The sequence below is a fragment of the Podarcis gaigeae genome (assembly GCF_964106915.1).
Source record: "Podarcis gaigeae genome assembly, chromosome: Z".
Lineage (NCBI taxonomy): Eukaryota > Metazoa > Chordata > Lepidosauria > Squamata > Lacertidae > Podarcis > Podarcis gaigeae.
This window is the reverse complement of record NC_139691.1, coordinates 18,310,148-18,322,469: the sequence shown is the minus strand read 5'-3', so window position 1 is coordinate 18,322,469 and position 12,322 is coordinate 18,310,148. Positions and strand designations below refer to the sequence as shown.

Below are 12,322 nucleotides of genomic sequence, written 5' to 3'. Positions count from 1 at the left end.
CTGCCATCTTAATTCCTGGACAAAAACTACCTCCCGTTTTGAAGATGAAAAAATAAAATGAATTGCTGCACAAATCAAGGCTGTTCCTTCCTATATCCTTCATGCCTCTTTTTGGGGGGTGGGGTGGGTGGGAAGGGAATGGTGGTGATGGAGGAGGAGACAGGTGGGAACTGGTGGGCCCCATCACACTTCTCCACCTGTACACCGTTTTCTTGCACAACATCATAAGGTGGCTATAAAAAAACCACCACAATTTTGACATTGCACACGGCAAGAGATTGATAAACAGGAAGGAGGAGAATGAACATGGTCAGCCACAGTTCACTGGGCTTACAATTAGGGAGACGGATTATGGGGGGGGGGGGTTCATGCTCTCAGCCACAAAGTGCTCTCTCCCCCCCCCCCACCAGCAAAGCACATCACAGACTCCAAACCCGCTGCATTAAGTCCACTTGTTAGACCAACACTAAGAGGATTCCCCTTAGAGTGGGTATTTCAATGCTCCCCACCAATCACAATCACCACTCAATCCATCTTTCCACACACCAATTTTATTTTTATATGGGACATATAAGCGTGCACAGGACTGGGATCCTGATGCAAGCTCTCTTTCTTTGAGGCTCACACACTGTCCTGCTCCACAGTACACTTCCAAATCTCACCCCAGAACCTGCTCACACATGAAGGTGAACAAGCCATTTCTTGAAAGAAGTATGAATGAAACTCTGCATGCAATAAGGTTGGGTCAGCATTGTACATGACTGAATACATGCCATGCATTTAAAGCATAGTCCTTCCTTGGATGATCCCGGGAACTCTAGTTTGTGAAGGGTGCTGAAAATGGTCACTCTGTGGGGGATAAAACTACAGGTCCTGTGATTCTGTTTTTTTAGGGGGGATTTCTGCATTGTTTGACATGTGGAAGCATATTCAGGTGTTCCAAGACCTCATCTGATGTTTCAGTCCTAGGATGGTATGCAAACCATCCCTTCATTTATAAAGTGCTGCACCAGGTCATATGTGTGGACAGATGCATAAATTGGGTACCACATTCTCCTCCCTCTGACTCTGATGGATGGGATGGAGAGGAGAGGGCAGAGCCCCCCTCCCCCACAAAACACTGCTTGCTTTTTCTTTTTTTCTTTTTTAAAGAGGATCCTCAGCCACTTCCCAATCTTAAGACACCCAAGGACTGGATGAGGAGAAAAGAGAGCTGAAGTCTTTGAAAGCCAAAATGTCTAACTGCAGGCAGGACTGCTGGTGGTCAGGGCATTGCTAAGGACTCAAAGCAGTGAGGCCTGCAATGGCAAGCCTTTGTATGAAATTTGCATCTGATGATCTACAGAGGGGGGATTTAGGTGGTGGGAGGCGACTAAATGGTGTGTGTGTGAGTTTGTGTGTGTGAAGCCATCCACCCTATAAGCAAAGTTAGTATTTTAAGACAACTTTGCTTATAAGGTGGATGATTTCACACACACACATACACACACTATTTTAAGTTAGAAAGAGAGGAAGGGAGTGACACAAGATATATGCCCCTCTCCAAGTCACCTGCTAAAAAGACTCTGATGGATTGGATGCAATATGTCTGTCTGTCTGTCTGTCTGTCTGTCTGTCTGTCTGTCTCTGTGTATGTAACCTTCCCTATTGGGTAGATGCTTGCCAAGTTGACCACAGGTGGCAGAAGGTGATCTACACACTTCCAGCCAGCCAGCACCCACCCTGCCCTCCTAAAGGTGTGTCTCCTAGGAGGAGAGAGTTTGGAGGCTCCCAGTTCTGCAAGAACCCACCCAGTTGGGGAAAGGCCATCATAGCTTAGTGACAGCGCTTGCTTAGCATGCAAAAGTTCCCATGTTTGACCCTGCAACGGCCTCTTCAGACAGGACTGGGAATGTCCCTGCCAGAAACCTGGGATAACCTCTTCTAGTTAGTTCAGGCAGGACTGGGCTAGAGGGACCAAGGGTCTGATAAGGCAGCTTCCTACATTCACCAGGAGCAGCTATTTCTTAATGGGTAGAGCATTTGCTTTGCATGCAGAAGGTCCCAGATTCAATTACAAAGGTCCTCTGTCTGAAACCCTGGAGAGAGCCACAGCTGCCAGTCAGTGTGGACACTACTGAGCTGGATGGACTAAGGGTCCATGTTCCTCTGCTGTTCCTTCCTCCCCGCCCTCTCCCAAGCCCATCCCCTGTCAAAGAAAGGGGCAACTCACCCCAGTGCTCCTGTCCAAGGTGCCCCCGGAGGCTGCAGTCAGCTTGGTGGTGTTGAGCCCTACCAGGGACGGCAAGGTCTGGGACATCCAGTTGGTAATCATGGCCATGGTGCTGAGGACCACGCCGATCTTCAGCAAAGGCACCGACATCGCGTCGTCGGGGGGCGCCTCCACCTCCTTCCTCCTCTTCTGACTCGCCCCTTCCTCGCCTCGACGGGCAGCCCGGCCGCCGCCGCCTTCATTCTGAGCCGGGCTCCATGCTTCGCGCCAGGCTGGGCTCCGCCGCCCACCAGCCACCCAAACCAGCCGGCCAACCCTGCCACATCCCGCTCGCCCTGGCGCCTGGCAACCTGGTCCCTACCCGGTGGCTACTATAACCACCTCTTAGCTCCCTTTAGGCTTCCTGGGCGCTCCTCACCCGCTCCTGGCTGATGGCACCAGGCTGATGGTTCAGGCTGATGGTTCGCACCAGGCTGATGGTTCAGTCAGGAAGCTCTGCAAAAAAGCAGGAGATTGAAGAGACGGAGACGCAAGGGGCGGAGGCTAACGGTTCTGCTTCTGTTCGCCTTTGCAAAGCTGGACGGCGCCCGCTCTGCAAAAGCATCCCCTGTTCCTGCGCCTCTTGCGCTGGCTCTGCCTGGGCGAGCGGGGCGGGGATGTAACGGGTGGCGGAGAGAGAGGGTAGGAGGAGCCGCCGTGCCCAGCAAGCGCAGGCTGGTGTTAAAGCATCCTTCTACTCTGCCGTCCTCCAGAGCCCACCTTCTTCTCCCTCCCTCCCTCCTTCCTCTTCCCGCCCGGCCTTTTCTGACGCCCGCTGACGCCCCCTGGCGGCATCCGGCAGCAAAGAAAGGAGGGGACCGCAAAGGACCCCTCTTGGTAAGGCGCGGAGAAGAAATCCTGCCTAGGAACTGTCTCAGATCAAACGGGAAGGGAAAGGGGAGAAAGAAAAATCCACCAGGGATGCAACTTCCTTGCATCAGGAGGCAGCAATGCTTCTGAATGCCAGTTGCTGGAAATCACAGGAGTGCATTGTTGTTGCACACAGGTCCTGCTTGTGGGGTACCTGGTTGGCAACTGTAAGAACAGGGTGCTGGACTGGATGGGCCATTGGCCTTCAATAGCAGGGCCTTTCTTATGGAAGTCTATTGTGATAGCAGAACTTCCATGCTCAGGGACACTCCACCTCTGAATACCACTTGCTAGGAGATGCAGGTGAGGGGAGTTGCTGTAGCACTTAGGTCATTCCCATAATGGGCATCTGGTTGGCCACTGGGAGAATAGGATGCTGGAGCAGATGGACCACTGACCTTATCCAGCAGGGCCTTTCTTATGGAAGTCTCTTGGGTTAGTAGAACCTCCATGCCCAGGGACAGCCTACCTCTAAATACCAGATGATGGGGAACAACAACTGTGGAGTTTCTGTTACACTAAGATCCTGCTTGTGGGCTTCTTTCCATTGGGGCATCTGGTTGGCCACTGTCTGGAAAGGATGCTGGGCTAGATGGACCCTTTTTGGCCTGATCCAGCTGCAGGGCTCTTCATATGTTCTGCTCCCAGCATTGGAGGCAGGATGCCTCTGAATACCTGTTGCTGGGAATCACAGGTGGGGAGAACTGCTGTTGTGCTCACGTTTGTCTTGTGGTGGGCATTCCATTGGGGCATCTGCTTTGTAACTATAGGAACTGGTGGATTAGATGGTCTTCTGTACTGATCCTGCAGCCAGACATCCCCACTGTTGGAGACAGTATACCTTGGGGGGTCGTCTCTAGCTCAGTTGGTTAGAGCATGGTGCTGATAATACCAAGGTCACAGGTTTGATCCCTGTATGGGACAGTTGCTTATCCCTGCATTGCAGGGGGGTGGACTAGAAGATCCTCAGGGGCCCTTCTAACTCTGTGATTCTATGCTTCTACTTGCTGGGAACCACAGGTAGGGAGAATGTCTGTTGCACTCGGGGGCTGGCCCAATCCAGGTGCAGGATTCTTCTGATATTCACGTCCCTCCCTGCAACTATCATTCCACCCTCAGCAACTTTAAAGTCTCCTGTTCCTTAAATTCAAAAATCCATAATTGGACCAATAAATGAGCCCAACCAAAATGTCGCCAAAGATCATGCAAGCATCTTAATTTCTCCAAACGGCTATAAACATTTGATTCAGCCCAAGGGCCACTTCCCCTCATGACTGACCCTTCCTGCAATTCATGGGCAGTGCCAGAGGAAAAAAGTGCCTTTGTACAGTTGGTGACACACCCCAGTCATGCAAAAGTCCACATAAGGGATGGGAGAGGATTCTGCCAAAGTCACATTCCAAAACAGACTGACATGATTCAATCTGGTCTAATCATGAGCTGTATTGGATCATGAGTTCTCATCAGGATCTGCAATCCTGCTGTTCTTTTTACATAGGAAGCTGCATTATACCGAGTCAGACACAAAGCTCAAATATGTAGCTCAGTATTGTCAACACTGACTGACAGTAACTCTTTCCTGGGTGTCAGTTGTGGAGAATTCCCAGCGCTATATGGAGATGTGGCCAGAGGACTGAATCTGGGACTTTCTGCATGCAAACCAAGCACTCTGCTATTGATCTGTACCCTGTCTCATAAAAAGAAAGTAAGATTCTAGTCCTCATAGTTCTGAGTAAAGAGCCGAATCAAATAGCACCATAGGAAGCTGCCTTCTGCTGGGTCAGACCAATGGTCCACTTGCTCAGTATTGTTGACACTGACTGGCAGCATTAGCTCTCCAGAGTCTCAGGCAGGGGACTGTCTGGAGATGCTACTGGGGACTGAACCTGTGGCCTTCTGCATGCAAAGCAGATGCTTTGCTACTGAGTTATGTTCCTCAAACAAGGTGGTCTGGGAGTTACAGGACCGGCTGGTATTTTCCTTACACACACACACCCACCCACACCCACCCACACCCACCCACACCAGCTACCTGGTGAGTCACCCACTGACTCTTTTGATGCATTCTTAGGTTGGAGTTGATGACCCTTTGGGTCCCTCCTAACTCTATGATTCTGTGAAATGAAGCTTCCCCATTGAATTAATCATTAAAGTCCAGAAGCCCCAAATGTCCCTTTAGAGTGTCCCTCAACGCCAATACCAAACTCTTTCTCAACTCTCCAGATACCTGAAGAAAAGGCTGCAATCCTACACCCGTTTCTCTATGTAACTCTCCATGAACTCCATAGGGGCTAATATTTGCTGAAGTACGTGCAATATTTTGCTGCGAAGGGAGAAAGCACGGAATAATAATTCATTTCCTTCCTTTCCAGGGGACTCCTCAAGAAGACAAAACAAAAACAGTAACCTCCCCTCAAAACCCAGATGTTCAGAGTTTCTGTCCTCTTTGCAGACAAAGGACCGTAAAGGAGGGATGACACACATCTGCCACCAGAGATGTTGAAGAATTGCTGGGCTCTGGTGCCACCTTCTAGAGTAGACTGGAATTGCAATCTCCCCCCAAGGAGGTGCCGCAGTTAGAAGGGGTGAATTAAATAGGAACAAAGGAAGTTGCCTTATGCCAATTCAGAACTTTGGTCCCCCTAGCTCAGGGTTGTCTACACTGACTGGGAGTGGCTGTCCAGGGTTTCAGCAGGGAATTTCTCCCAGCCCTACCTGGCAATGTCATTGGGGATTGAATGTGGGACCTTCTGCATGCAAAAGGGGTGCTCTGCCACTTAGTTATGGTTCTCCCTCAAAACTAAGATCCCAGTCCTTATGATTCTAAATAAACAAGCTGTTCCCAGACTCTGGAATGCCCTCCCCGGAGAAGCCAGGCTGGCTCCCTTTATTGCTGGTTTTTTTTTGCCGGTAGGCAAAGACCTTCTTGTTCCAACAGGCTTTTGGGAACTGAGTGCTTTTAATGAGGTGGATGGTGCTGTGCTGTTTTTATTGGGACGGTCTGTATTTTTAAAAATATATCATATCTCTGTATATGTCTCTCCATATTTCTTTAGCTATAGCTATCTCTCTTTCTCTGTGTATATAGCTATAGATTTAATTTCATTAATGTTTAAATGATTTTTAATGATTCCCCCCATGTTTTTAACTGTTCTTATTTTAGCTGTAAGCCACTTTGAGTGCCTGTCTGGAGAAAAAGATGGAGTATAAATAAATATAATTGTATATATATAATATAATTGCATATATATGCGCTGCCTTGTTTTGAGTTGGCCCATCGGTCCATCTCTTTCAATACTGCCAACACTGACTGGCAGCATCTCTCCAGGGTTTCATACAGGGGACATTTCCAGCTCCACCTGGAGATGCCACTGGGGGATTGAACCCAGGACCGTTTGCATGCAAAGCAGATGCTCTACCATTGAGCTACAGTTCTTACCTGAAAAAGGGCTATATTCATAATTCCGAATAAAGGAATGAAGAGTTATTTACAATATATAAAATATTTCTTTTAGCATTTTTGTTTTTAGCTTGTTAAGCTTTTATTGTATTGTTATGTCTTAGTTTTACTATTGTAAACTGTTTTGATATATATTATTTTTGTGATATAGTGGTATATAAATATTTCATGATTAAATGTGTAAATAAATCATCATAGGCAATTGACTTCTACTGCCCTGGATCCACATAGCTCAGGATTTCTTGCACTGATTGACAGGGACTCTTCAGGTTTCAGGCAAGGAATCTCTCCCAGTCTTACCTGGAGAGGCAGTTGAGGATTGAACCTGGGGTGTTCTGTTCCACCACTGAGGTACAGCACCTCCCTTTTGGGTTCTTGATGACCATTGATTTCCCTTTAATAAAGCCTTTGCATAAACATCATGGTTTATGCATTCTCTCTGGACAGGCTCTTATGTCAATTCTTTGTCAAAAGAGTGGTGCCCACACCTGGATGCAGAGCTCAAGGACTAATCTGACCAGCATCTAATATGAAGGAAACTTGATCTGGACACGACACTCGTGTTAATAGAGCCTTAAGATTGCATTAGCTTTAGTAACTGCTGCATCACACGAATGGCTTATGCTCAACTTGTCTTTAGATGCTTACATTAATACTTCTGCAGAACCAAATCTTCCCCTTCTTGTATCTCTGTGTGTGATTCGCATGTGTACAGGGCTTTGATTTTGAGTTGATTTATTGCATATTGCAATACACGTTAAAAAAAAGGAAGTCTCAAAAGTTCTTTACAATATATATATATGATAAAACAAAACAAAACAAAACACAACAAAACACAATTCAATAAAAATTCAACCGTGCACACACAAGCCTGAATTGAATAATTGTAACAATAATATCCTATGACTGACAGACATGACATTGTTGGTGGTGAGACCGCTGGGGTGCTAGCCAGCTGGCTTTAACCCCTGTCAGGGCCTTTTCAGTGCAAATTCCTCACTTGTGGCATGGCATCCCTGGTGAGGTGTGCCTGTCTCCAACATGACTTTCAGGGGGGATTTTTAAATGTTCTTCTTTACCCAGGTATTTGATGGCTGAGAAATACTTTTCTCTGCAGCCCTAAAGCCTGAGAGAATGAATTCTAGCATCATCTAGTCCAACCCCCTCCAATGCAGGAATCACAGCTAAAGGATCCCTGTCAGAAGGCCATCCAACCTCTGGTTGAAACCCCCCAGTGAAGGAGAGTCCACCACCTCCCGAGGGAGTTCATTCCACTGTCAAATGGCTCTCACCCCCAGAAAGCTACAGTCATACCTCGGGTTACAGGTGCTTCAGGTTGCGTTTTTTTGGGTTATAGACCTGCCAAATCCCAGAAGTACCAGAACGGATTACTTCTGGGTTTTGGTGGTCGTGCATGCGCAGAAGCGCTAAATCGTGCTTTGCGCCTGTGCAGAAGCGCCGAATCGCAACCCATGCATGTACAGACGTGCCACTGCGGGTTGTGGACGCTGCGGGTTGCGAACATGCATCCCTCACGGATCACGTTCACAACCCAAGTGTCCACTGTATTCCTAAGTTTTAGTCAGAATCCCCTTTCTTCACATTTGAATCCATTAGTTTGGGGTCCTACCCTCCAGAACAGGAGAAAACAAGCTTGTTCCGTCTTCCATGGGATGGACCTCCATATATTTGAAGATTGCCCTCATGGCTCCTCTCAGTTTCCTGTTCTTCAGGCTAAATATACCCAGCTCCCGTGACCATTCCTTCTAAGGCTTGGTTTCTGGACCCTTCATCATCTTGGTCACCTTCCTCTGCACATGTTCCAGCTTGTCAATATCTTTCTTAAACTAATGTGCCCAGAGATGGACACAGGACTCCAGGTGGGGCCTGACCAAGGCAGAATACAGCAGGCTTATTCCACCCCTTGATTTGGAGACTTCTGTTGATGCAGCCTAGTATTGCATGAGTTCATGTGAATTGTTTTTCCCCCTTTCCTTCTTGTCAATAAATATTTCTGCTCCTCTGAAATTGCAATTGGTAACCCCAAAATGAAACTGGAGATTATTCCATGCAACTTTAGGCTCTGTTTCCAACCTGCCTCCCACCCAATCACCTGCCACTCTGAGGACTGGCAGAGGGACATCAAGACGTGTTTTGATGTTTTTGAAATCCTTAAAGCCCATCTAGTGATGCTCCTCTTCCCACTTGGCAGATGTCTCTGCTTTGCGCGGAGGATGTTTCCTTTCTCAGAGCAGCTGGTCCTTACATCAGCAATGGAACAAGCCACATATGGCAGAAGCATGTAGGCTGAGCAGTGAAGGCCCCAGAATAAAGCAGAGCTGACGGGGAAAGTCTTCATTTCATTTTGAGTACATGAAAAAATGACAATTAATTTTAAATGGGAACAGGTGGCTCTCTATCAAGATTTTAAAATTGAATTAGGAGGTGCCTACTTTGGTCTGGCTTTGCAAATATCGATGGGGCATGACCATCCTGCTTCCCCAAAGGTCCACACACAAAATCCATTCTTCCTATTCCCTTTCTTTTTGACAATACGTCCCCTCCCCTCCCCAGCAAACTCAGCAAAAGAGAGGAAAAAACTCCCTACAATAAGTTTTCAGTACCTCCCTTAACATAAGAACACAAGAGGAGTGTGCTGGATCAGGCCAGTGGCCCATCTAGGCCAGCATCCTGTTCTCTCAATGGTCCACCAGATATCCCCAATGGGAAGCCCAAAAGCAGGACCTCAGCACAGCAGTTCTCTTGCCTCCTGCAGTTTCTAGCCACTGGCATTCAGAAGCATTGCTGCCTCCAACTGTGGAGGAAGAACATAATTGTCAGGCCTCTCCTCCGTGAATTTGTCTAAACCTCTTTTAAAGCCATCTAGCCCTCCCTAGTCCTTGTTCGCTTTGAGAACCGTGGCTTCAGTTGATTGGAATAAGACCTCCCTAGGCAATGCCTAAGCAGCTGAGGGTTTCGTGAGATCTTTAGCAACATTCCAGCTGATCAGGCTTTGTGCTGTTTAAGAGCAAAATGAGAAACCTGGATCAGTTGGAAAGTTGCTAAAGATGTGAATCGCAAGACAAATTGCAAAATAGTCATTCAGTTGGACTGGGGGTGGGAGAGTAAGCTTTAAGAATATAAGACAAGCCTGCTGGACTGGGTCCATCTACTCCAGCATCTTGTTCTCACGGTGACTGAACAGTTGCCTGTGGGAAACCAGCTAACAGGATTTGAGCACAATAGCAGAACTTCCCTCCTGTTATTTCCAGCAACTGGTATTCAGGCGCATTGCTGCCTCCAGCTGTGGAGACAGAGCATAGCCACTGTGGCTAGTAGCTACTGGTAGCTTTCTACTAAAACTCCATGAATTTGTCCAATTTTCTTTTAAAGCCATCTAAGTTGGTGGCCATCACTGCCTTCTGCAGAAAAAGCAATTTCCATGGTTTAACGATGCACAGTGTGAAGCAGTCCTTTCTTTTATCTGCTCCCTTCCATTCCTTTCTATTCTTTCTCTTGAAGTTTTGGTTATTGACTGACTCTTCCCCTCAAAGAACTTGGGGTTTCAGCACCCCAAGATACTAGAGACTGAAGGGGCTTCCTGCGTCATCCTCTGGCATATGGGCCTTGGCACAGAGCGTCTTCATGCAAGCAAAGCTTGGAGTGATCCATGAGATGACACCAGCTCAGGTGTCTGCCTCATCAATCAAATCTGATGGCATCTGACCAAATAACATTTGCTTAATTTGCACTGTTGGGTTTAAATTATTCAGGACCTGGACTCCATGTTTTAAGTAGGGTATTGACCACACTGGAGCATGTCCCGAGAGGAAGGGGACAAAGATATTGTGTGGCCTTGAAATCAGAGCCAGCGAGGAAAAGGTGGATGGGGTCAGCTTATACTTGTAGCCAGAAGAAGAGACAGGGAAGAGATGATTAGATAGCTTTATTTATTTATTTAAATTTATATTTAATAAAAGGAGCCCTGGCCGGCAATCAGGAAGTGATAAGACAGTAAAAACATGCTAAAAAGAATTCCAGTACACATGCAGACTGTGAAAGATCTCCACTTAAAAGGCTCTTCAAAAGGTCTTCAGTGGTTGCCAAAAAGACAGCAGAGATGGAGCATATCTAACACCCAAGGGCAGGGCGTTCCAAAGGCAGGCAGCACAACACTAAAGGCCTGATTCCTATATTGTGCATAAGGGACATCCTGGGGTGATGCAGTGGCAGAGCTTCATGCTCCAGCCCCAGGAGGTGGAGCGTGCCGCCTGTAGGGACTTGACGCGTGTCCCGGAGGTGTGGTGTGCTGCCTGTAGGGGCGTGGCGCCCAGCACAGGTGGGGGTGCAGCCACAATGGCACCCTGCTGGGATCGCACTGCCAGGGGTAGTGCACTCCCCCCCCCCACATGTCTCTTCCTCTGCCAGTGGGGTGATGGCATCTACAGGAGGCCCTCCCTTGCAGAGTGCAGTGCTCGATCGGTGTATCCAGGTCCTAAACTGAAACAGTGCCTTGAACTTAGCTCAGTTGCTCTTTGGCAGCTAATTTCCATTTTTGCTAGCAGATTGTGTCCCAGATATCATGCCTGCCTGCCTCTCGCCCTGCTATGTTATAAATTATAATGATGGCCCCAATCTTGCCTTGCCTGTTAGGGCACCTCTGCCCTTGATTCCTCCCCGCACCTGTGTGTTATCAGCATGATGAGAGGAGGATACCTGTGGAAACGGAGGAAGAATCAAATGGCAACCCTCCAGTCCATCACTTGAGGTAGCTGCCTCATTTCATGAGCCAATTCATGTCACATTTCACCAACTTCAGCTTTCACCAATAAAGAGAGAGAGAGAGGTCATTTTCAGCCTCAGGTTATATTTATTACTGGTCTTATCTGTCCTCATAATCAGGATTAGTGTCCTTGTGCAAAGTGATGCCAAACTAATTGCCATTGAACTGAATTGGACAGGTGAAGAGCGTAAGAGGCATTGACCAGTGGAGGGGTGTGTGTGTGTGTGTGTGTGTGTGTGTGTGTCTGTGTGTGTGGAGAGGGCCCAAGGTTAGCTTATGAACAAGAAGCCATCCATTTCATTTGCTTGGTTGTGGATTCACACTTTGGCACCATTTGGAGAGGATCCAAAATGTTGGGGTTCATAGTTCATGCTAAGTACAAACCCCATGTTTGATATATCAATTGCTCAGACTGTGGAGCACTGCAAAACATGGGTTTTTTTGCTGCAAAATGCTGCAGGAAAAAATCCTTGGTGCCAGTTTGGAGAGGATCCCAAATTTGGGGGGGGCTCGTAGTTAATTTTCCTGATCCACACATGGCCTTCATCTGTTTTGCTCTTTTATGGCCAGGTGGCAAGGAATAGCATGCGGCATGATTATTCCTCCCCCCCCCCCCCCGATTTGAGCCACAGGCATTGCTGGAATTGATTGAGCAGCAAAGATATGGAACTGGTTGGTCTGATCTGTGGCAGAGAGGCAAGATCTGAACTCAGTCCACCACCATCCAATTTGCAACTTGCCCATTTGAATTGCTGCCTCTGGGTTAAGGGCTCATCCACACTTCCACTTCTTCAGTCGCTTTTCTCTGGGAAAACCCACTCTTTATCACTGAATTAGAGCATACGCCTGTTGGGTTTTCCATGGATTGGATTGATGTTTGCTCTGATTCAGTTGTAAACAGTGGATTTTCCTGGGGAAAGTAGTGGAGCAAACAGAAAAGACCATTCAGACATGTGGC

General features: G+C 47.7%; 1 protein-coding gene across 2 annotated transcripts in view; it reads right to left on the bottom strand.

Moving 5' to 3' along the window:
• The window catches only part of OLFM1 (olfactomedin 1), a 52,587-nt gene that overhangs the window by 25,937 nt on the left and 14,328 nt on the right, over window positions 1-12,322 (bottom strand). Inside the window, exon 1 of one of the 2 annotated variants that reach the window (XM_083722351.1) lies at window positions 2,213-3,011. The exons of the other annotated variant lie outside the window; for it this stretch is intronic. Coding sequence (XP_083578477.1) covers window positions 2,213-2,362 — 150 coding nt within the window. The 5' untranslated portion in view covers window positions 2,363-3,011. Of the gene's footprint in view, window positions 1-2,212; window positions 3,012-12,322 lie in introns of those variants that run through there. 2 annotated transcript variants of the gene reach the window in all.